Source organism: Clavelina lepadiformis, chromosome 2, assembly GCF_947623445.1.
Source record: "Clavelina lepadiformis chromosome 2, kaClaLepa1.1, whole genome shotgun sequence".
Classification (NCBI taxonomy): Eukaryota; Metazoa; Chordata; class Ascidiacea; order Aplousobranchia; family Clavelinidae; genus Clavelina; species Clavelina lepadiformis.
The window spans coordinates 22,938,020-22,962,536 of record NC_135241.1 but is presented as its reverse complement, the minus strand read 5'-3'; the positions used below and the strand labels follow the sequence as shown (position 1 = coordinate 22,962,536).

Below are 24,517 nucleotides of genomic sequence, written 5' to 3'. Positions count from 1 at the left end.
ATGTGTACTCTTTTTAGATGCAACTTTTGTTTACTTTTTATCAAGATTTTCAAGACAAAAACTAGCTATCAATTTGATTTAACATCACCGGGCAAAGTTACCTCAGATGTACTTTGCTCAGTGGCACTTCTTTGTTATCTAAACTAAGTCGCATGAAAACCAAAACTTTACTTACGGCACATGGTATTGCTAACCCAGTAGCAGAATCGAAAACTGTTCCCTGTGCTGTAGCCAAGCAATTGGTTGATCCAGGAAAACTAAAAAGACGAACTGTTGTCAAGAAAATGAAGAAAAACAAAACACTTTTGAGTCGAGCCATTTCAATTCATTCATCAATAAACCTCCAAATAGCACATCATCATATTAGAAAAGTTTCTTTGTAAGAAAAATCTGTTACTTGTAAAAAGTTAAATTCACAATTTCTTAATTGTCTACAAACAGAGACATGTATGAAATGATAAAGATTTGAAAATTTAAAACAATGAAACACAACCACATGGTAAGATGTTCTTACATCTGCTGTTCAATGAATGTTACAAACAGCTTTTAAATGTTTTTATTGTGTTGTAATGACCGGCATCTTACCAATGCATCGCACAAATAATGGTAAAAATAATACATTAGGTTCAAAATTGTGCTTCTCATTTCAAATGTCTTGAATCAAAGGTAGTAGTTTGGATCACAAAAATTTTAAATTATGTAAAATTTGTTTGTTTTGTGGTCAAAGAACTTACAATGGGGATTATAATTCATACTTGAAAGATATAAGATCAGTTCCGTGAACAAAACGGACGTGTCTACACTGGTCTTTGTCAGTTGCCGTTTGCTGTGACGACAATGACACAACTAGCACCCTCTGTTGTGGACACTGCTATTGAAACAACTAAACATAAGAAGATAATGCAAATAGTAATTTACGTCAGAGTAAACACGCCTTGTTCCTCGCTAACAAATCATCGAGCTATCAAATATCCCTGGCCTTGTTTGCACAAGTGAGATTCAAGTTTCCATGTCAAGATAATGACGTCTATTCTATGTGTTCTTGAAGCAAATAATAATTAATCACTACTATTGCAATCTCAACCTTAATTGGAAATTAAACTTTACAAGTCTAGCAAATTGATTTTAAAATTTTGTTTTTTTTCTGCAATCAAACTATCATGTTTGTGTGAACGGACTTAATTAGCAGTGTAAAATTTTGGTCATAAATTCCCCACTAAAATGTAACAAAAAGTATACAAAAGACGTTCAAAGAATGTCAAAATTTTAACATTAAAAACAGATTCAAATCATGGCAATTTGAACAACACTTCCCCTTTTCCATGGGAAATTTACCAAACAGACAGAAACTACTCTAAGGCAGTGAAGGCAGGTTTGCTGACTAGTAGTACAAAGGAGAAATTGTAGTAAATCATCAATATTTATTTATTTTTACTTTCTGGTATTGTACTCTTCCAGAAAAATTATTTAACAACTTTTGTCAGCATTTTTTATACTTATTCTCTAATTTGTAAGATTGCTTCCCTATGGAATAGCACGCTTTTATCATTTATTTCACGTTTGACCTTACCACTGGTAAGTTTGTACATACTCTAAACAAGGACAATCATTTACGTCCAAAATATGTTAGCTTAAGCCTGTAAATAAATATTGTTCCTATACTTGTTATTTTCATTTTAAACTTATGGTTTTTGAAGTTCTTGAAGCTTTGAATTTTTTTACTTTGTATAAATAAGATAACAGCATGAGATTTTGGAAGAGAGAATTCCATTTTAATGTTTATTATTATTGCATAGTTCAGATGAAACGTTTATGTAATTGCTGCACTGCCTACAGTAAAGAAATATTCAACACTTTTACAATCTTTCATAGTCTTCAGACTTTACGTTCCAATCAAAAATGTTGTTCTAGTTTAGGAGAAAAATAGTTATCATTCACTGACCCTACAAAGTCAATTAAAATTGTACCATATTTATCTCATATTAAATTATCTTTCTGACCACATCATAAAACGGCTCAAACACAAGCTTTGTGATTTAACTCTCACGTCCTATTCTATCCTGAAACCAGTGTGTATTCCAGAAACATTTTCTGGTTATACATTAGCTCAAGAAATGAACATATTTCCTTGACTAGTCTGCAAGCAATAAAGATAAACGCCTCGAATAAAACCAGTCATAGAAATTTTCATCGCAATGACTGTCATTTCACAATCTTACCATCATACTCAAAGGACCTGGTAAAACATTAACCAATTAATTCAAATATTTGCCTGGCAAACAGAAAACAAATGCTGTTCCTTAGAGTTGGTGGGAAGTATAAGATAGATGCTAACCTAAACAATAACCTCAGCTGTCACATTTGACAGAGCGATTGAAAGGAAACGATTTTTAGTGAAATCGGTTTTTTAAGTGATGAGCAATTTCGCACCCTGTTATAAAGACATTGTTAGACAGCACACAATGGAAAGTTAATTCCTAAATAATAGGCTTCATGCAGAGCAGGTACTAGGTGGGAAGTTTAAAGATGAGCCAATTTTTGAGGGAACATGTCAAGTTGGGACAGATTTTCATTGTATTATTATTCTTGTTTTATGAAGACGTAAAATTTAGACTATTAAGTGCAATTACAATTTGTTAACAACATTAATTGCACTGAAGGCATTGCATCATTGAGCAGAGCGTCCGAAATGAAAGAAAATCATTTGAATGAGTGCTGGGCAATGGAACTTATGTTGATGATTACAAAATTTGAGGAAATATTATTTAAGTTAAACTTCTGCACCTGTACATTCCAACTGGGCAAGGTGTTGGCAATTCATCAGCTACTGGGCAGTAATAATTCCCAGGACAAACGGTGCAGCTAGAACTGCCATTCAAAGTAGCATATTCTCCAATCTGACAACCTGTAAGTAAACGTTATATAATTGATATAATAACTGCAATCTATTATAAAAGTTTCAAGAAAACTTTTTTCAAGTTCCGATGGAAATAAAACTAGCGTGAAAAAGCAGGAAAATGAACTTGAGAAAAAGTACAATTGTAATATTATCAACACAAATAGCCAAACCAGGCAGTCGAAACCATGCTCTAATTACCTTGGCAGAATGTCACACCAACTGTGCTGTATGTTCCAATTGGACAAATTTGCGGTTCCACGTTAGTTGCAGCGCAGCTGTAGCCTGCCGGGCAAGCGTAACACCGCACTTCACCAAACCCAGTGTTATAAGTTCCCGTCTCACATTTCTTGCACTCGTTGAGCCCTAAAATGTTTAAAACTGACTAGTTGACACTTTTTCCTCGAGGAAGGTTCTTATAAAGAAAATGACGTAAGAGCGCAATAGCACTGGGGCCAGCGACAGAGATGCATAAATGATAGTTAAAGCAATAAAACTGCTAACAGAAATATCTCATTTAATTATATGGTTAATATAATGATAAAGGAATTTAGAACAATGCAATAAATATAAAGTAAAGCAATAAACTATAACATCTAGTAATGCAATCACAGCATCTAATACTGCAAATACAACAAACTTTGTAACATACAAAGCAATATTGGAAGAAGAATTCAGAATTTTACCACCAGTGTCACTGTAAGATCCGGCATAGCACAACGTAGGCGTAACAGCACTCATGCATTCATGACCAATTGGACATTGCGTACATGAGGATGACCCAGTTTCATTTGCATATGCCCCGGCTGAACAAGGAGCACAACTCATCGATCCATTTGTGGGTGCATAGGTCCCTAATTCACAGGGTACAGGCATAGCGTTTGCAGTGGGACAGAAATAACCAACAGGACATATCTGTGAAATAAACAGAGAAATAGCGCTATACAAAAAATGTCAACTAGCTCAAATTTGCAACCATAGTATAATGTAGAACAACTTAAAATCTATATCAAAAGTCAAACATTTAACAGCGGACATTTATAAAATAATCTTCCAAACCTCGCACACAGTTCCACCACTTGCTGCCGAATATGTGCCTAAACTACAGTCAGAACACCTTGCCGCCCCTCCCAGCGATACGGTGCCACTAGGGCATATAGCAGGAACAATCGTGCCCGTCCCTGGACATTCGTGACCTGACAGGCAACTTGTGCAGTTGCTTTGGCCCTCATTTGTCTATGCAAGCATAAAATTTTAAAGTATTTTTGGAATTGAATCAGCAAAAGCAACCAAAAATGTCATTAACAGCATAATAATGATAACAAATGTTTTACTCCACTTGTACTCAAATAAGAAAATTGTCTATTTATAAACAATGATGCATTTTTATGCATTAAAACTCTTCAATAGATACGACACCTGATATGTGCCTGCTTGGCATGATGTACAAACAGCTTCTCCGGGCAAAGAGTAGGTTCCGTTCTCACAGATTATAGGACTTCCAGAAGGATTTGGACATCTATGACCTTCGTGATACAAACAACTCAAGACGTTTCAACATATGCTAGGATTCTAGGCGTTGACAATTATAGCTTAAACTTATTTTTAGTTGCAAAAGCATCAGGAAATAATTATTCTTGCTTTAATTTTCATTTCATTGATTTCATAGAAGATATGTATTGCTTTACAAGCTCGAAATGTTTTACCAGATGGGCAAATGATGCAGGAATCCTGGCGGTGTTCATTCTGATAATATCCTGTCAAGCACTGGGTACAGTTTGCCGAGCCTGCGATACTGAAGGTACCGGCAACACATTCAAGAAAGGATGAACTTGCAAAATCTGGAAGGGAAAATTATTGAAATGACACAAAACCCGCCTTCTGATCGTAAATTTGCATGTTTCATGGTAATTATCACTCAAAAGATAGAAACTGAAGCAATACGTTATTAAAAAGTGAAAGTTATTAATAACCACGGTGTATATTTATTTCTTTGTTATGTTTTTTGGGCATTTTATGGATCTTTAAACTAGAGTTTATACACACCAGGGCAATAATACCCAGCTGCGCAGAGGAAACAACTTTCGGCACCAGATGAATTTGAGTAAGTTGCAGGTGGACATTGCCGACATTCATTTGCAGATGTGCCATACCAGCCAGGTAGGCAGGACTAAATTAACACATTTCCATTAATACTTTCATTCGCAAGCATAGCAATTAAACAAAACAATCGTACAACAGCAAATGATGCCCATTGTTGCAAACACTACTACCTCAAATTTTTATCAGAATAGGAAATATTACATAATATCATGTTATAACCTCATTGGTAGGGGCTTGTGTGGGATCTTCACATAGGTAACCATCGGGACATTCAATGCATTCAGATTGCCCAGCATCTGCGTTATAACTATGACCAGGTATACACGATGTGCAGTTTAGGGCCCGTTCCAGACTGTGGAAAGTACAGTTCATGACATTTATTACATTACTATGTTTTTACACAAACTCAATAAATGCTGAATTGATATAACCTTTGACTATGGATGTGTGAATACAAGTGTGTAAATTAATTCATAAACTCAAAATACAATGTTAACAAAATGAAAATAAAACATCAACTTAAAACAAAAGCAAAGCCAAAGAGAAAAGTAAAACAGAGATTTTTTTATAACTTTTACTTAAATATCCTTTAACTTTTTGTAAATTAACGTTAAAGCGATAAAGACAAAAATAACTCAAACACTTAACTGCACAGTTTACTTTCTTAATTACAAATTTCTCACCTAATTGTTCCAGCTGGGCAAATTACAGGTTGTATTTTACTAGAACACTGATAACCAGCAGCACATGCCTGCAACACCATGTTTCATTCATTATAATGAAACTGCCACCACCTTTTAAGCTTTGCATGCATAAGCATAGTAAAATGACATGATAATAAATGAATAGCATGCACATTCGCTAAGGATACAAGGTTAACAACAAAAACGCTGGTACTTTGCATAATTAACAATTGAATTAATGTAATGAACTAAACGCAAAATTGAAAAACACAAACAACTTAGCATCGTGCAAATGTAACAGAAGAAAATTAAAAACTTTAAGTTATACCCTGTTTCGACTTCATAGCAATATTCAATCCTTACCTTACATTCTGACGCTCCTACTTCATCAGTGTAATAACCATCCAAGCAAGTAACACACGTGGTTGAACCTTCAGTGCTATGGCTACCCTTGGGGCACAGAATTGGGTCTGCACTTGCATTAGGGCAGGAGTAACCACTGGGACAGAGAAAGCATTCAGTGGAGCCAGTGATGTTGATGTAGAAGCCGGATGGACAATCCAGACAAGCGGTTGAGTGAGAAGTGGAATACTGTCCCCTGTCACAACTGATTGGGGTGCTGGATGCATCGCGACAAAATGATCCACCGGGGCACTCCTGGCAAGTAGATTGGCCAGCCAGGTTTTGATACAATCCTGATGAACATGTTTGGCAAACAGTGGAAGTTCCACTTGAGTATGAACCAGCAGGACAAGCAACTGGCTCAACTGTAGGATCGGCGCATTGATGACCAATTGGACAGGCAGTACAAGAAGTGCTCCCAGTGTCATTTGAATAATATCCAGCGGAACATTCAGTACATGAAATAGATCCTGCTTCGGAGTATGTGCCTTTACCACATTCTATCGGTGGATTGCTCACATTTTGGCATTGAAAACCAGCCAAGCACTCATGACACTGAGAAGATTCTAAATCAACAGTATAATATCCACTCTGGCAAGTAACACAGGTGTCAGATCGGGCAAGTGCAAAAGTGCCAGCAGCACAAGGCTGTGGGGCTGACGACTGAACTTCACACGAATGACCTACAGGACATCCAGAGCAACTTGCTTGTCCACTTAAATTCGAATAATAACCAGTCTGACACACTGAACACATGGTTGACCTTGGTGGTGAATACTGACCTGCAGAGCACGTAATGGGTTCTGCAGTTGGGTCTCCACAACTGTGACCCTGGGGGCATTCCAAACACTGGGAAAGGCCAGTGGCATTGGCGTAAAAGCCAGAAGGGCATGCCACACAAGCTTCACTGCCACCTGATGAGAAAGTTCCTTTCTCGCATTCCACTGCAGAAGTTTTGTTGCATTTAAAACCAGGCGCGCAGCTCTGGCAGACACTGGCACCTGTAGTTGCTGCATAGGTACCGGATACACAAGGAACACACTCATTCATGTCTGCTTTTGAATACGTTCCTGCTTCACATATAACAGGAGATGATGTCTGGTCAGCACAGCCAAATCCTGCGGGGCAAGGCAAGCAAGTAGAAAGCCCGTTTGTGTCCGCATAATATCCAGAGGCACATGGCGTGCATTCTGTTGCAATGCCATTTGAATAGTACCCGGGCTCACAGGGTACAGGGGTAAAACTGGCATTTTCACAACTATGCCCACTTGGACAAGGTGTACAACTTAAGGATCGAGTCGCGTTGGCATAGTAACCACCGAGACAAGGCCGACAGAAGCCGTCGCTTGCTCGAGCGTAGAAGCCTTCCTTGCATGGAATAGGATCCAAAGTGTAAGCATCACTAAAACAACCATGAGCCATTTATTACATTACCTTATCATTACAAATTAATAACTACATAAAATATCAGCTAGTTGGGGCAAACATCGTTTCATATATGTTGCTGTCGTCTAATGTTTGTACGCAAATGAAATGCTTTATGTAGTGAAATAGCAAAGTAAAAGAAATTTAGAAGAATGTTTGATATCTTTTAATTGCAGAAAGTATTCAAATTAAACTCTGACCTTTCTGTGACAAGCTTGCATTCATGACCACCAGGACAGGCTGTGCACTCATATGACCCAGTGTCGTTGCTATAGAAACCACTGCTGCATGGAATTGCTTCATTGCTGACTGCAGGACAACTGGTAAGTAAACGTATATCATTTTAATTGATTTTATAAATATTTTAAAACTTAAGCTTAACATGACATGATTTCTCATAGTCATGTTCATGCCAATTTATCATAAACAGCACAAATGAGGAATTGTATAACGTATAAAAAGTTAGTTGCCGGCAAATAAAACGCCAGAGTCATAGCAAATACTGCCATAGTAAACAGACTCCAAGCCATTTCATCAAGATCAATACAACACAGTCACGTAATTTTATTGACAGTGACAAAGCATGTTGTCACTACAACATGAACACAAAGAATATACAAGAAGTATTGTGCCAAAAAAAGAACAATGGAAAAATTTAATCCCTTCAGACAATAGGAAAGTGATATCTATTGTCACCAACTTGCAACAAATGAACGTGGTTATTGCCTTTTAAATTGAATTGACATCAATGTTTCAATGAAGGCAGATCAGCAAATCAATATCTGAATCAAATTATCTGCAACAAACACTTCCACTCATACCATTTCAATCCTGGTATGTTGCAATGTAATTGTGAAACAAATCTTGAATACACAAAAGATTATTAAATATTAAGTTTAAAAAATTGTGTCTCAAAACTATTTTTAAACAAAGGACAATAATTAAAATCACAAAAAAGAAACAGATTTATTTGATTTTTCCCACACAGTAAGTTGCGTTGTCACAATGTTAACTCATGTTAACTCGTTGTCACAATGTTAACTCGAGCCAAGTGGGCCAAGTGTCATTAACAACCATTCAAATAGCGCTCTCTGTAGGTCTTGAGACATGCAAAACAAACTGAGAGCATTTTCACTCTTTATTTAATCTAATATAACATTCAATGAATAACTCAGAAAATCATCCCAACTATTTTACAGTAATTTGTTTTTACAACAACAATAGATCTATATAAACCCACTCGTAACCAAAGAAAGACCAAGTACACAGAAAAATAGCGCTGTATGCTTATCGCTTACAAATATCCTGGTGGACATGGTGTGCATGTAGTTGACTCCAGGTAAAAACCCTCATCACAGATAAGGCTACTTGATGGTGTGGTGCAGTTTTCACAGCAAGTGCAATTACCTTAAAAATAACAATGAAAGCTTTACTTTACAAGAATTAAACTAATCATTGTCACACACACTTTGCAATTATGATGACCTTACACCGGTGGCTCTCGACTTTTCATGGTTCGTGGCCTCCTGTTCATCAATAAAAAATATAGACTGTTGATTGCAAAACATTTTTCACCTCACTACAGCTACTGCGTGTGCAGTAGCCTTTGCACCGCTAAGTTTGAATAGCAAGCACAAACACAAAAACGTGAGAAACTTGTGTCTCGCTTCGCCTCGTCTTCCCCTACTACTACACCATAGCTCACTAGTGAGGCATCTTTTCATGGCCCCTGTAGAACGTTCCCATGGCCCCTGTAGAATGTCCCCAGTTAAGAAACCCTGCCTCACACTAGTTGCTTATTTGATAATGCCTTGTTTTTTAATTTACATCTCAGAAATATAAGAAATAATGCATTTGATATTCATATTTAGTGTTTTGAAATTAATACTTTTTTAAATTCTAAATTGTTTAACACATCTGCACTATGACCTGTCCAATTAATTCAAAAGATTGTATCCCCTATTCCACTGTATCTATATCCTAAATAGGACATTTTGTGGATATCCTATATTTTAAATTTGCTAAACATATTATTCGCACAATGTATTTACGATATAATGCATCGTTTTTCAAATCACTGAAATTGCCTCGAATGTAGGTTGGGCCATGTTTGATCCGATCGGTCACGCGTATACTTTGCTCATAAAAGCCTTCTGCTATTTTATAAGTACAGTAGCAGTATGGCTGAACAAGTCAACATGATAATTAGCAGGGGGAGTAATTTGTTATTATTTGAGTCACAGAGTTTTGTCAAACAGTTTTACAAACGTTTTGGGTTACAAAAGATTTTGTTGAGAAATATCGACACAGCTTAATATTTATACAGGTCAAAAACGTTGCCTATAACTCAAAAACTGCTAACTCGATTCTCGTCATATTTTCACCATTCTTCGTAGAAATTGAAAATCATTTAATAAAATTATAATATAAAATGCAATTAATTAATACATTTAATAGAAAAACATTTAATCGAAAATTGAAAAAACTATTTAAGAAAATAAAAAATAGGACAGTTCTAAAAGTTGAAATTTTTGTTTCTATCATAATGAAATGACCCTACAGGTGATTGTAAAGTCAAGTACTGTATCAAGTCAAGTCAAGTATATAAATCAAGAAAATCAGTCCATACAAATTTAAATAGTACTTACTACAATTTCCAAACGTTGTGGCAGTAGCCAACAAGAGGAAAACGTTTGCAAGAACAAAATTGAACATGACAATTTGAATTCTTGCAACTTGGCTAAAACTTTTCCACTCTCAGCTTAAGCATAAACAGTATTTTTTGATGGTTTTTCACTTCTTTTTTGGTATTTGCAAAGTTACAGCACATACTTTTTAATCATAACTTGCGGACATATCATATAATTTCACATGAATATCACTAAATTATACAAAATCTAATCTGCAAAAGTCCAGTTATAAACAATAACTGCTTGCTACTCTGCTAACTGATCGACAATAATCGTCATCAAAACATAGGTTATTTTGCTTTTATGAACACAACAATATAATAATTTATAAAGTGTGTATAGCCTATGTTGACTGTGCCGTTAGCTTATATTGAATTTAAAAGTTACTAAGTTGTGAGATGCATTTAAAATTTGCAGTCTGCTTTGAACCTACTCTTTGGCAGCAAGTGAGTTTTCTTTTCCAAAAACAAAACATTTTTTAACTTTGGGAATATCAAAATATAGGCGTACTCATTAACTAATATGAAAAGTGTTAAAAAGTTAGTTTTGGCAAATCTGGCAACAGTCTATATATATAATGTGTGTTTTAAGAAAACAGAGGTTTTTACACTCATTTCACGTTGCTGTAGGTTTTTCCACCGCCATGTTTTTCGCTTTCTGTAAAGTCAATGACGAAAAATGTTGTTAAACCAATATTTCTGTGTTTTTCACTCAATCACTTGCCCGACTAATACGTAGCATTTTCACTCACATGAGTATACTTGAAAATTTTTATTTTTGACCACTATGGCCCTATGTCTAAGCCTCTACAGCAGGGATACTCAACTGGCGGACCGCGGTCCGAATGCGGACTTTTTCAGTGTTGAATCCGGACCTTATCTATCTCAGCATTTACGCAAATCGTTCATCATTAGTTTTGTTATTACTGCTTATTCAATTAATCAGCGAGTGTGTAAGTGGTTATTCAAACTAGTCTTTCAGCGGTTTCAACAGCAGACAATAGCACAATTTCAAACAAGCCTTGTTGACGTCACAATGCACAGCTGTGCATCAGCGTTTTCAAACATGAACGTCATAAAGAATAAATTTCGCATCTGTATGACCAATGAAACCCTTCACCACTGCCTTCGACTAGCTCTTGCTACTTTAGAACCAAGATTTAAAGAACTAGCAAGAAATAAGAAATACCAATTCCCCCACTAGCTGTGAAGAACAGAACAATAAATAAATTTCGCTTATTGCTTTTGCTAATACAGCTTTACCGGATTTTGTTTATACCGTATTTCATGTGTTGTGTTAAAAAATCCAGAGATTTCAAAATTAAATTATTACCCATCCAGAGAATTAAATTATTTTATATATCAAATATTAATACATTTGTATGACTGTAAATTATTTCATGAGAGTTATAATTATAACGGACCTAAGCAAATTTTTAACTTTTGTAACTGGACCTTTGCTAAAAATAGTTGAATAGCCCTGCTCTACAGCCAGACAGCTAGCCTATCGCCTACCATTGTGCCTGCAGCAACGAATAAAGGTTGTAGAGTCTAAGTTATATAGGCTATGCAATTGACAGATCACCTGCTTTTGATTTGCTAAAATATTTGATTGGTCTCTATACTGCACAGACCGTAAAACTGTACTTTTGAACGGTGATTTTTGTCTGTGCCGCTGTTGCTGTCTGTTTCTTCACGCAGCTTGCAATAGCGTGGGGTCCTTTGCAACAAGCCAAGAAAAAATATTTCTGTAGTTTTCAACCAAAATATTTAGTGACTTGGAGCCAGTATCAACGATAAATTTTTCTTTTTTGAAAAAAGCAACAGCTACTACCTTAAAGGTTTCAAAAGTTGACTACAATGGCCACGTGTTTTAGAATAATACTAATTTTGAAATGTAAACAACATATCAGCTGATCAATCGTTTGTTATTTAACATTTGTGACGACAATTCAAATGCCATATCGATTCTGACGTCATTGTGTACAGACATGTGAATGATTTACTTGCAAAAATTATTTTTCTTGTGGTTACAGAAGAAATGCTTTACTGAAACGGAAAAACAATGACAGAAGCTAAATGGGATTCTGATTTTCCGTTACCATCAAACATAAGGTATTCACTGAAGTTTATGCAAGCTAATTATAATTAGATGTTTTCGGTAGAAAATAATCGCAAGTATTTATGGTATAACCAGTAAAATCTTATTGGACACTTAATGAATAACCTATTAGTTATCGTTTCAATTAACGTTTTCAGTGCTTTCAAAAAACTGTTTAGTGAAAATTACCTTGCAGTGTCAAGGAGGCGCCGATTAGAAGATTCAGTTTGCCACAATGGCTGTGGAGCCCACGCCACAGTCTCAACAGTATAAAAGTAGGCTACAAACTGCTTCTAAATCGTCTTTGCATAAAATACCCACTTTATTCTGCTAAAGGCAAAGCTGTAGTTAAAACTTGATGTAACGTAGTGTATATTCTATTTCAAAATTCGAGTATATGTGTAGGCTAACTCCTCTAAACCCTTGACACTCATAGAGACAATTAACTCTGAAGTTTTTCTGTTTTAATTTTTCAACGTAAAGAAACGATTGTCAGCATCGGTGAGGCCTGCTGTACAGTCAAAGTCCTTTTCAGACTCAGATTTACCGAGAGCAAAGACGAAGCGAAACCTAAGAAAAACTATTTCGCTGGCGAGCACGAAAAGGTTTGTCACGTCAGGACTGAGTAATAACAAGCCATTATAAGCAACATGCGTTATTTTTTGTTTTCGCAATTTTCCACCCTTTTCATAATCCTTACGACTCAAAATACGTTTTTAAAACACGCTTTACTTATATAGGCTATACAGTCTACATTCAGATTTTGACTTTATACCGGTAAATTATAAATAAAAATAAAACTTGCAGAATGCATGATAGGCTACGGATTTACTTGTTTTGGTGCAATGTTTTCACAGCGCCCTCGCCGTCGCCACGAAAGCTGTGCCGGTGTCGAAATGGTCAGTGAAGTTATATGGAAGCGAAAAAGCGGTAAGGCCGGCGTTTTACATAAGTTTAGACATAACAGTCGTATATAGCTTAGTTGCGCACGTTGGCGGGGCTAATTATTACTGTAGGGCTGTGGGCTACTAAGGCTATTGTGAGCTATATCGGCCAAATATTCTTTTTAACCTACAATGAAACGGTCCAGTAAGCTTGAATAAAACTGTAGATTATGATGTTAAAGGCCTTTTTTCAATAAAATAAATTCGTTCTTCGATTCGATTGAATACCATCGGAAAGTTAATAGAGCTTCGTCTTTCATACATAGGCTATATTCTTACTTCAACCCACGACGCATGAACACACCAGTGTAGCCTACATGTAAATAGGCTATAGGCTACGTGGACGCATAGAATAATTTACAAGATTATCGAAAGAAGTTTTGCTTGGCTTTAGGTACACGATGAACACCTCAAGATTATTGAGATGGGATCTTTTCTTATCCATCCCTACAGCAACTTCAGATTTACTTGGGACCTACTCTGTGCGATCCTCATACTGTTTAACATCATCTTTATCCCGATGGAACTCGCCTTTTCCGAGTAAGTACAGTACTTCCTCGATTATCCGTACCTCGTTTAACCGGCATTCGATTATCCGGCCGAGTGATCAATGACTTTGGGAGGTCGTTTTACTTCGCATGATTGCACTTGCAACTATCATATGCGTGAGATTACTCTGGTTTTTATTTTTCAATTGACGTTGAACCGCCGCCGTAGCTACTACCGATTGAATGGTTTAGTGAGGTCCTCCGATTGGACCCGGAGCGGCTGGCAACGGCCGAACCGGTGTCCGAAAAGACGATCTAACTTGATCATTTAGAGGAAGTAAAAGTCGTAACAAGGTTTCCGTAGGTGAACCTGCGGAAGGATCATTATCGAAACGAACGGAGGCTCCCGCTCGAGCTGCGGCGGCGTCGCCGGGAAACCGGCCGCCTCTCGCGCTTGTCGAGGTCAAGACGCGCCCGTTGAGGCGCTCGACAAGGCACAAGTCTTTCACGGGCGTCGAGTACCCCCGCGGTTTCAAGTGACGGTCGTCAGATCGTCCGCTCGGCGCTCACATTCAAACCTGTGACTGCTTCGTAGAAGCTGAAACGATAAACGATGATGGCTCTTGGCGGTGGATCACTCGGCTCGCGAGTCGATGAAGGACGCAGCTAGCTGCGTGAATTAGTGTGAATTGCAGGACACATTGAGCATCGACGTTCTGAACGCGAATTACGGCCTCGGGTTAATCCCGGGACCACGCCCGCCTCAGGGTCGTCTGAAAAGCAATCCCGGCGCGCCCGTCGCCCGGGCGAATGCGGAGTCGGACGGAGACCTGTGTCTCCGCCGTCCCGTCGAAGTCAGCAAGGGTCCGGCACGCGATCGGAGAGCGCGGCGGCGGCGGATCGACCTCGAAGAGGTGTCCTCGTTTCGCCAAGTCGCCGCGATCGATCGCGAATGTCGTCGATCCTCGGCACGTGTGACGTCTCTTACATTTCGGCCTGAGGTCGGACGAGACTACCCGCTGAATTTAAGCATATTACTAAGCGGAGGAAAAGAAACTAACGAGGATTCCCTCAGTAACGGCGAGTGAAGCGGGATGAGCCCATCGCCGAATCCGGTCGCTTTTGGAGCGCTCCGGAATTGTGGCGTATAGAATTCGTCTTGCGCGCGTCGCGGATCGCCCGCGTCCTTCTGATCGATCTGATCTTCTGATCGTCCCATAGCGGGTGTCAGGCCCATGGCGGCGATTTGCGTGCGTGCTCGGTAAAAATACAAATTCAATTATCCGTTTTTTTTGCTTATCCGGTCAGATTTTTGAAAATATTGACCCAACTTGACCGGATAATCGAGGAAGTACTGTATATATATTTTGCTGACGTATTTTTCTGGAGAGGAAACTGCCCTGCTAAAGCCTGCTGGCTTTTAGAAGTAACGTTGTCAAAAGTAACTTAACTTAACTAGTAGATATGGTTTAAAATAAGTTGTAGCATTTTGGTTAGATTGAAGAGCTATATCAGTATGTTAGGGAGGTTGATTTTTGTACAAAAGCGAGTCTCAGCATCCAGCTGCCTTGGCGTTCAAGCTCTTGTCCGACGTTTGGTTTTTGGCGGATATCATCTTAAACTTCCGGACGGGAATCTGCGTCATCGAAGGAGACAGCTCAGTCGTAGATGTAGATCCCAAAAACATAAGGACCGCGTATGTGCTGTATAAGGACTGTTAGAAATTCGTATTTAGCATTTTTAACTAAATAAAAGTTTAGAATTATTGTTGCTGAAGCACAATTGTTGAAATTGGTACATTGGCGTCATTAAATAATGCGGTTACGTGGGCTCCGGAGAGCAAATTTTCTGTAGTCATTGTCACAATACTCTCAGCCGCAAACAACGGTGGCGCCTTATACTCACCATTTAGAATACGAAACAGAAAATGATTGTGCTTGAGACCTTGAGTGAGTTTGAAGCTTTAGGCCGGCAATGTTCTTTTGTCTTCTGATGAATAGACCTTCTCTTTCGTATTCTGAATGGCGTGTTAGAGGCTCTACCGTAAATAATATTTACCCATTTTGCACAGGTATTTAAAAGGCTGGTTTGCTATAGATCTGATCGCGTCCTTTCCAGTCGATTTCGTAGTTTCTCTCTTTATACCAACCGGCGTCAAATCGGCCAATGCAATCCGCATCCTAAGGATAGGAAAGACCTTTTCCATTGTTAGAGTAGGACGAATTCCCAGGTAGGTGAGAAATGTGGATTTTTTAATCACAGCAACACCATTTTATTTTATAAATACCGATGCAGACCTGTTAGTGTTGTGGACACGATTTTAATTTTCAATAAAGATAAGTAAACAAAGTTCGGTTAGTAAGTTCAAATAAGTTCAAAGTCAATACCTTCTACAATAAAGTTTGATGCCGAAAAACGGCAAAAACATTTCTCGGTAAATCATCTTCAATCACTGCAGAAAATCCCTCTGCCCTTTTAGGCTCATCCGTGGGCTACACCGCTGGGAGGAGATATTCAACCTTCAATACGACTTGGCTGTGTCTTTACTTCGTCTTGCCTACCTTGTATTAATCCTTTTCCTTGTTTGTCACTGGAACGGATGTTTACAGGTGAGGTTGAACTTATTTCAGAAAACAAGTCAATTGAAGTCATTGCTTTCACGTTCTAGGAAAGACCGTCCTCAATGTAGTGATGACTAACACAATTCGATGCAAATTCAGTACATTTCAGTACGAAGTTTCTATTTTCCATACGGAAAGAGTAATTTAGAGTAACTGTTGTCTTTAAGTACATGGTTCCAATGTTGTACGAATTTCCAAATGATACGTGGGTGCGCATGCGCGGATTGGACCAACCGAACATCACGTGGTGGGAGGCATATTCGTGGTCGTTCTTCAAAAGCACAAGCCAAATGCTTTGTATTGGTATGTTTTTGCGTTAGGTTTTTCATAAGAAATTTTACATGATTTCATATTCACATTTTATTACTTATTAGCGGTATTCGTCAGGTTATAACACTTTGTGAATATTTGTTACAAGTAACCGCCATTTGTCGGTTTCTGCTTTTCTTAGAACTTTGCATAGACGTTTTGCTGGTTACGTTGACGATACTTTTATCCATTCTTTATTGTCTATGTCTATGCTACAGTCAGGTTTTAGTCTATAGACTGGTAAACTATAACTTACGATCTTTGATGCAAAAAGCATGTTTCAATGGTTACAAATTGATTAAAACTATGTCGATTTATTATTTTGCTTGGTTGACGTTAGGGTCCTTTATTGTTTAACCTGTACTTTATCAAACTCCAATCAGCTGGAACAAAGTGGATTTATTAAGTAGAATTAAATTTACATGTTGACTAATACGCGATTATGTTTCGCACACGATGTATGCTGTTGCGTATAGTATTCGGATTGTAGTAAAATGCTGCACGTGGCTCACATACGATGTAGTTGTTTGGATTCTTCATCTTTATCCTCTTCCAGGATACAGCGCAGTGATCCCGCAAGGGATGGTTGATCTTTGGATGACTTTGTTGAGCCAGGTAACGGGAGCAATCCTCTTTGCGATCTTCATCAGTAACGCGATCAACCTCATGGAGGAAATGGATGCGACGAAGATTTCTTACAAGATGAAAGTATCCCAGGTCCCAAGCATCCCATAACCCTTCTTTTAACCACTAAGCCGTAGTGATTCCACACCTAAGTCATATGGTGGAGGAGCAACAGTTAAATTTCTTCTATTGCATAAAGTCCTGTCACATTGTTTATATAGTATAGTTAGTAAAAAGCTGCTTTCGACAAAGATACAAGAATTTCTCGCATTTCGTCGGATACCTTCGAAGATGCGACGACGGATTCTCGAGTACGTCGACGTCCGGTACTTGGTACATTTTGTCTTTTCTCCTTTACAAGCTATTTGACTCGCTGATGTGATTACGAGGGTTGCCACAGCTTTTATCCGAAATATTTCTTTCAGGGAAAACTTTTTGACGAGGAGCAAATTCTTAAGGAGCTTAGTCCCGGTCTTCGTCGTGAGGTTATTTTTCATAACTGCGCTGCCCTTATTCATTCCGTATCCCTATTTGATGACGTAAGCGACGATTTCGTGGCCGACTTGGGTGAAGTGATGCACTTCGCCGTTTTCACGCCGGACGAGGTAACCCCTAAGGACTCTCTTCGGCAAGATTTCTTCCTCTAGGCGACGCACACGACAAATAACTCGCTGTCCAACATATTTCAGCCAATAGTGAAAGAAGGGAGGAAGGCGTTTGAAATGTACTTCATTGTACGTGGAGAGGTGAAGATTACCACTGGCGATGGCAATTTTGTAAAACAGATAAGCGATGGGATGCACTTCGGCGAGACCTGCCTCTTGAAACAGAACCTGCGCCGGGCGGCGTCCGTGACGGCAATCAGCAATGTCTACCTGTACTCTTTGCATCGGTCCAAGTTTCAGAAGGTAAATTTATCAACGGGGTATAAGCTCGAAACTCACAAAGTTGACTTTAATTAAAGATTTTTTCAAACGTCATTGTTAGGTAGGGTTTTAATGCGTTTTCATTGCGACGCTTTTTCAATTGATAGACACATTAACAAGCGCGTCAGTGCATAAAAAATTACTTTTAAAATGAAATCGCCGCTAGAGGGCAGTTAAGATCACCGTAACACACCAAAAAAACTAACGACAGTGTTAGACACCACCTTGAAGTCGGAAAATGAGACACGGCCAAAAAGGGATTACGACATCCATCGTTGAAGTAGGCTTAAATTTTACAATAGATTGGCTTTTTCCCCTCCACAATTCCATTTAATTCTTGCCTTATATCTACCGCAACCTGGCTGGTTGTCCGGCGGCCCCGCTAAGAGTTATCGTTTTTCTTGTGCCAACTAGCTGCTAGTAACGTTGTAATAAGTCTGTTAATAAATCATTTACTACGCAATAAAGCTGTGCTCTTTTCATGCTGAGAACGATTATGACGTATCGTGTAAGCCTAAGTATTCTGATAAACAGAAAGATACTTAGTGACGTGATTAATACCCATTGACATTGAATGGCTTATTTACTCGTTTCATGTGAGCTTAAGTTGTCATCAGACTGCGGCTGACAGATGTCAGAGTTGCCAAGTTTAAATATGACGGAAGAGCCGTTGCTCATTTTATATATGTTGTTTTTGAAACAATAACCGTCACTTCAATTGCCTTTAGGCGCCTACAGTGGACAAAACGCAGCCGTCTTTAAGCGATTACGCTTATGCTATAAAAAGCGCTTATATGGAATAATTGTATACCGAAACACAAGTCTTAATGCACATGCAGTTATTTGCGTTCCAAACCGCACGCCTGTACTTTTGTTTGTGTTTTAGTTGAAAACGTTTTTCAGGTTGTGAGGCAACATCCAAACGACATGATGAAGATAAAAACAAAGTTTGTGAGGTTGAAAGAACACTCTGCTGATTACGACTACATGAAGAAGTCCTTCGTTCATTCAAGTGAATGAAGTGCCTACCGTTAAAACACCTCTGGTTGCTTTCATAAGCTTTTATTAAATTTTTGAAAACTCCTCTGCGAAAAACTACAAAAAACTTAGAATAAAAAGCACAGCATTAGAAGCATAGAGAGGACCTCTGTGGTATAAAAGTTCCTTTTCCAACGTCGGAATAATTCAAGTTCTCCTTTTAAAAAACCTATAACATAACGTTTTTGACAATTTTTCGAAGTTTGTGCAATGTTATCGACCAATCTAATCCAAACCCTCTTACTTTATTTCTAATAACGCCAAGATGTCGACAAGTTTCACTCTTTGCGCAGATTTTGTTTACAATAAGAACATTCCGGTATATACAGGTATGAGTTGTAACCTATTTACGCGTTCCTGCAGAATAAGACAGGGTCCAAAGTTAAAATATAAAACAGTGATTTGTAAAGGAATTTTACAAAAACAAAATACAGCAAAAAGTAAACTATTAAAGCTAGGACTGCCCGGCAGGTCGCTTTGTAGCAAGCATGAACATGGTACATTGTCTTGTGATTGTTGTTCACATTTCTCCCAAACCATTCAAATCGTTTTTTCTGACAACATGAAGTTGTTGTGATAATATCGACTCTGCTGGTCCATCTGTCCCAACCAATTATTGTTTAGATAATAAGGCAAACGGGGTAGGCCGTTTAGAATTGGATGAGTGGCGGCTTTTAACCAAAGTCGGTCAAAATGTGAGTATAAATGATCGCTAACTGCACGGTTCCCTCCGCAGTTACATGCACAGGCTGTGGGCTGATGAAACCGACTGAAACCATAGCAGCGATAACCTGCTGACAACGGATACAGTGAAGGTGGGCACAAGCAGTCGCATGTGCGGAGTAAGTCAGGTAAAACTTGGTGCGAAGTGTTGAATGCTGATGAAGGTTCGAGCAAAACGTTCTTGTCTAAACTAAGACGAAAGCCTCGTTTTCCGGCGAGACACGTTCCAGCATGCGACTGCGCATTTTCCAAGTAACAGTTTGAGTCTCTTAGTTTCCTTAGGTTGATAGCTTCCAACGGAAACGGAATGAGTGGAACGCCGGATTCGGAACGGTCGTCGTTTCTCGAATCAAGTTCCTTGATATGGCCCAAATCGCCCATCTGTGAATGAGAATGTATGCTTTGTGATGCAATAATGTCCGTCGCTTTCTGTTCAGAATCTTCGCAGGAAGTTTTTGCTTTCTTGGATGGGAAATTTAGGAGAAAATCGATGGAGAAATTCGTGCGCTTCCTGCTTGGTTTCATCTCCGGAAAGTTTTCTGCTACTCTAGCAGTGGAGTCGAAGGTCCTGAAGCGGGACTGGGTTCCGCGGTCGCACGCCGTCGTAGTGATTGTCGCGCCGTCTTTTAAATGTGACACGTCATCAGATAAACTTTGATCTCTTGGTGGCGAACTGTACGGAGGTGGGAAAGGTTTATTTGCCGGATCTTCCGAGGAGAGAGGCGAAGATTCCGTCGGGGAAGTACAGGACGCTTTATCATCGAAATCGTCGACGTTGGTTTCAAAAAGAGCGAAAATATCAGGCGAATCCTTCGCAAAAGTCCAGAAATGGCCTAAAGTGAAACAAATAATAATAATAAGATTCACACCAACAACATATCATGACGCAGTTAACGATGTTCAATGAACTATCTCAGATCTCATAAAACCTTATCGTGTCAATAGCAATATATTTTGTGGAGTTTATTCTTCGTTTTAAGCTTTCCTTGTACCAGTCGCAAACAAGGACGCGAAGAGCAAAGTTCAGCACCAATTAAAATTATGACTATTATTTACTCGTCTTTGTCTATGGCGGCAATTAAAGTCGGCCTGTTAATACCACTCCGAGAAATACTTAATTACATGTATAAAGACGTAATTGCGTATACAAGCTTATCTGGTCGTGCAAGTACAAAGGATCACACAAGACTACATGTATAGGCTTCTACCTTTTCCAGGTGGGTCTGTTGGTTTTCTTGGCATTTTTTCGAAACAGGCGTTCAAGGAAAGATTGTGTCGGATGGAATTTTGCCAAGCCTTGTGGCTTCTTCGGTAGTATGGGAAGTTGGTCGAAATAAACCTGGATACATTTTGTGCATGAAAATTTCATGAGATTATGCTGACAGGCCTAGTATAAAAATAAAAAGGGCCATCGAAATTGGAAATAATTGACAGTATATGAAATATGCTACAGATAATCCGCGTAGGTGAAAAAAGTTTTGCATCATAAAATAAACAAAAATACATTAATTGATTGACTGCCATATACATTCAGTAATTATTGTCGGGCATGAAATGCTAAGTAATTTTTTCAACAACGGCAAAAGCGACGTGAAATTGTAAACAAAAAAGCGCCTAACAAGAAAAAACCAAACAGGACTACAAGTTTCAGAAACAAAATGGACGAAGCAAAAGCAGACCGCGCATGAGGCCAAAGGCGAAGCAGTGCGGCAATCGGCGCTATTTAAAAGTGAAATTCGTTGCTTCAAGATTTCACGAGTAAACAGCAACAACACTCACCAGTATATTCCACTCAATGTTCGCTTCTTTTCTTCACTGCTGTGGATCGCCATGGCGATGAGCGCGATGTAGGAATAGGGAGGTCTCCGGTCGGTCACTGTCTTCCACTTCCTCATTCCTTCCGCCACGACCGTGAACTCTCTCTCGCTCCTCGAGTTCTTCTTGGCTGTTGCGTAGCTCGGAGTAGGAATGTCATCCAGCAAGTTGCTTGTTTGATTAATGCTGATCTTCATGATTTTCCCGCCGCAAAGAGCAACTTAAATTGCTTAAATCCACAGAACAAACTTGAGCAACGGCAAATCTTATACAAAAATCTTTCCGACACTAATATGACAGTTGAATTTGCAAACAAAAAACGTAAAAAGATCAATTTGGCTTTCAGCAGAAACGCTCATCGGCTTATACCTCTACCTACACCGCTGTGACAAAACAGTGTTCTGTTTGGATCGGCCGAAGCATAGACCACACGCGTCGTAACCTGAGGCTCATCGATCGTTGTTCCCTTTCCAATGCGTCTGTTTTGTCGAGGGCACGCGCTTAGTCGACGGCTAGCTTCCTTCCGTGAGGGAAAATGGGCGGATTAAAGGCAAAATATCCGTGAAAAGTGGATTAAAGTTCGGCAAAACTATCTCTTCAATCAAACCGACCCGACGACTGCTATAGGTTATATCCTAAAAGTCTTTTTTAAGCAAATGACTTTCTCCGCAATTTTTCAAGTCGAAAAATCATATCACGTTATAATTACAAGGTTCAACCAATACTCACATATTTTGCTTGTTATTTTGAAAATGCAAGTCGACAAATTTTGCTGTCAGAATCTATTTTCTAAACTTTAAAAATACCATGCTATTAAGATCTCAATTTAAAGTGCAAGCTCTCTTTTTTTTAGAATCTGTCGATTGTTATAGCCCATTATGACGTTCATCGATTTTTTTTTGGAAGAGTTGTTAAGTGGTTCAAGCACATCATTGGAGCCACTGAAAACGACGTAAAATGATGGCTCTTGTTTATCGAATCTGGAAAAGCGATATTGTGTGATGCAGCACAATGTGCCGTGGAAGCGAGATCGTGAAAGCTGTATATAGATGAGCAAACTTTTCAAAATCATTTTTGGGACAGAGATAATTGAAAACATTTACAACACAAGACTTTTTACAAGCAATTATTATACTAAAGATAGAAAAAACACCAGCAGCACCGACGGTTGCGCCCAAGCAGAGCGAACACGGTGGTGGTCCATATCGCAGTAATGTGATCGTTGTTAACATGAATTTGGCCTCTGGGCATAACAAAAAGTCAATGAATAAGACGAAGCCAACCGAGCTTATGAGTGGGTGGGCTCGGCCTGTGGTGTCATGCCGAATTAGGGAATAATTCGAATGAAAACATGCTCACTTATTTAAAGACAAATAAACAGAACTAATCGGAAATAAACACTGAAGCGAGGTAGGCGCCATTTCGCAGACACCGTCTGTCGTTAATTAGCCCAACTATAAAGGTAGATAGATTTTGTGTTTGGTGACAACGTAACATTTAAAACTCTTTCTTTCCTTCAAGAAGAATAAATTCAACTACGAAAATATGGAGAAAATATTAACACGCCGTAAAACTACGACTTGAACACATGACGATGAATACCAAGTCTCACAAGTTACAGCGCAAAATATTTGGCAAATTTAAAAATGTTAAAGTATTATAGGACAGTTTCTTATGGAGTCCTAGAAAGTCTCAAAGTATCACCAAACGAAATGAATACGATAGCTCAGCTTTTTAAAGGAAAATGCAAGTTATAAATTTTAACCTGTTTTGATTTGATTAGGCCCTTGGCTATACCTCGCACTATGCCCGATTTTCGTTCTATTAATTTTTAATTAACGCTAACCGCAAAACTTAGAAAAGTTAACTTTGTTTTGTCAACCGATGAATTGTCTTACTAAAAAGCTCGTTCACTTTATTTTGCCCTCAGGCCACGCATTCATTGGTGTCTTCACGCTAAAGATTATTATCTTGTTCTGTGGCTGGCTTATCGCTGACAGGGTGGTCTAAGTAAATTGCTTTCAACAGCAGCGGTCACTTTTGCGGCTCTTGGACCTCTCAAACGCCAAAAAGCGCTTTAAGTGGGAGAAACCTCAAACTTTGTTTCCCTGAAATAGAGTTACTTATGGAAGCGATTTGTAGCGGTCAGTGCTTTGCATTTTAGAATTTTCGGACGAACCTTTGCTTGTTATCATGTAAATATAATTTTCTTATAAAGATTAAGTTGGTGCATATACTGTAATAATAAAGTTTACTTAATAAAATGTTTCCGTCACCAAAACTGCAAGTTTGATTACATTTCCACCTCCAGTTTTTATATCGTGCTCTGGTGTGTGTAAGTTATACGTCATAGCGGTTATGCCTGTATTAAGGGCGTTTTAACAGTGTTGAGGTTTACTTTTGTAAGCAAAAACAACTTTTTAAGATTGAACTATTATCAACGTTATACTTTGTACAATGTAACCTATCATCACTTAGCCTGTGAAATAATCAGGTTGCTTTGTAAAAAGAAACTTTCTTACTTTTTAATGATAAAGATTGGTTCAATAAAACACCTCGGTTTTCGATTTGTGTAGCCTATAATTTCAACTTGTACCTGAGCACAAGATTATTAGCTTGAACGATTCATTTTAGTGTAACTGATGAATCATTATGCTTGTGCCACCCTTCTTAAAAGATGTATTTAAAGTTTTAAGGCAACATTTAAAGTATTATTATCCACACCTTTAC

At 38.4% G+C, this 24,517-nt stretch overlaps 3 protein-coding genes and 1 non-coding gene across 8 annotated transcripts in view; 2 read left to right on the top strand and 2 right to left on the bottom strand.

Moving 5' to 3' along the window:
* LOC143444854 (uncharacterized) overlaps positions 1 to 10,407 on the bottom strand; it is a 79,157-nt gene extending 68,750 nt beyond the window's left edge. For all 4 annotated transcript variants that reach the window (XM_076943637.1, XM_076943636.1, XM_076943638.1 and 1 more), the window contains exons 1-14: positions 10,158 to 10,407; positions 8,808 to 8,916; positions 7,710 to 7,829; positions 6,046 to 7,486; positions 5,683 to 5,750; positions 5,219 to 5,351; positions 4,943 to 5,066; positions 4,603 to 4,737; positions 4,316 to 4,422; positions 3,956 to 4,132; positions 3,583 to 3,811; positions 3,098 to 3,262; positions 2,785 to 2,905; positions 176 to 257 (exon numbers count right to left, since the gene is read on the bottom strand). In XM_076943637.1, the coding sequence (XP_076799752.1) occupies positions 176 to 257; positions 2,785 to 2,905; positions 3,098 to 3,262; positions 3,583 to 3,811; positions 3,956 to 4,132; positions 4,316 to 4,422; positions 4,603 to 4,737; positions 4,943 to 5,066; positions 5,219 to 5,351; positions 5,683 to 5,750; positions 6,046 to 7,486; positions 7,710 to 7,829; positions 8,808 to 8,916; positions 10,158 to 10,224 (3,078 nt within the window). In that variant the 5' untranslated portion in view covers positions 10,225 to 10,407. The remainder of the gene's footprint in view (positions 1 to 175; positions 258 to 2,784; positions 2,906 to 3,097; positions 3,263 to 3,582; positions 3,812 to 3,955; positions 4,133 to 4,315; positions 4,423 to 4,602; positions 4,738 to 4,942; positions 5,067 to 5,218; positions 5,352 to 5,682; positions 5,751 to 6,045; positions 7,487 to 7,709; positions 7,830 to 8,807; positions 8,917 to 10,157) is intronic.
* Positions 4,946 to 19,581, top strand: LOC143444858 (potassium/sodium hyperpolarization-activated cyclic nucleotide-gated channel 2-like). 2 transcript variants are annotated; one of them, XM_076943641.1, is made up of 16 exons: positions 4,946 to 5,056; positions 7,686 to 7,832; positions 12,235 to 12,313; positions 12,496 to 12,574; positions 12,783 to 12,904; positions 13,157 to 13,229; positions 13,638 to 13,783; positions 15,278 to 15,427; positions 15,803 to 15,961; positions 16,211 to 16,340; positions 16,520 to 16,655; positions 17,218 to 17,378; positions 17,538 to 17,618; positions 17,711 to 17,890; positions 17,975 to 18,193; positions 19,115 to 19,581. In XM_076943641.1, the coding sequence occupies exons 3-16, from the start codon at positions 12,264 to 12,266 to the stop codon at positions 19,229 to 19,231; spliced, it is 1,803 nt and encodes a 600-aa protein (XP_076799756.1). In that variant the 5' UTR covers positions 4,946 to 5,056; positions 7,686 to 7,832; positions 12,235 to 12,263; the 3' UTR covers positions 19,232 to 19,581. The 2 variants fall into 2 exon arrangements, with proteins under 2 accessions (XP_076799756.1, XP_076799757.1); XM_076943642.1 differs by lacking the exon at positions 4,946 to 5,056 and adding an exon at positions 7,340 to 7,476.
* On the top strand, positions 14,350 to 14,503 carry LOC143447869 (5.8S ribosomal RNA). Its single transcript, XR_013114408.1, has one exon. It is a non-coding gene; the product is annotated as a 5.8S ribosomal RNA (ribosomal RNA).
* On the bottom strand, positions 19,258 to 22,610 carry LOC143444860 (uncharacterized). Its single transcript, XM_076943644.1, has 3 exons — positions 21,752 to 22,610; positions 21,181 to 21,311; positions 19,258 to 20,805 (listed from the first exon to the last, which is right to left on the bottom strand). Exons 1-3 carry the CDS (start codon positions 21,982 to 21,984, stop codon positions 19,790 to 19,792), a joined length of 1,380 nt encoding a protein of 459 aa, XP_076799759.1. The 5' UTR covers positions 21,985 to 22,610; the 3' UTR covers positions 19,258 to 19,789.
* Between the last annotated feature and the right edge of the window lie 1,907 nt (positions 22,611 to 24,517).

Excerpts from the sequence above, each read along its gene's own strand:
- LOC143444858 (XM_076943641.1), top strand. The coding sequence starts at position 12,264 with ATGACAGAAGCTAAATGGGATTCTGATTTTCCGTTACCATCAAACATA. Across the intron at positions 12,905-13,156 it reads TCGCTGGCGAGCACGAAAAG|CGCCCTCGCCGTCGCCACGA; the intron begins GTTTGTCACGTC and ends ATGTTTTCACAG. Across the intron at positions 15,962-16,210 it reads AGAGTAGGACGAATTCCCAG|GCTCATCCGTGGGCTACACC; the intron begins GTAGGTGAGAAA and ends CTGCCCTTTTAG.
- LOC143444860 (XM_076943644.1), bottom strand. The coding sequence starts at position 21,984 with ATGAAGATCAGCATTAATCAAACAAGCAACTTGCTGGATGACATTCCT. Across the intron at positions 21,312-21,751 it reads ACATTGAGTGGAATATACTG|GTTTATTTCGACCAACTTCC; the intron begins GTGAGTGTTGTT and ends AAATGTATCCAG. Across the intron at positions 20,806-21,180 it reads AACAGACCCACCTGGAAAAG|GCCATTTCTGGACTTTTGCG; the intron begins GTAGAAGCCTAT and ends GTTTCACTTTAG.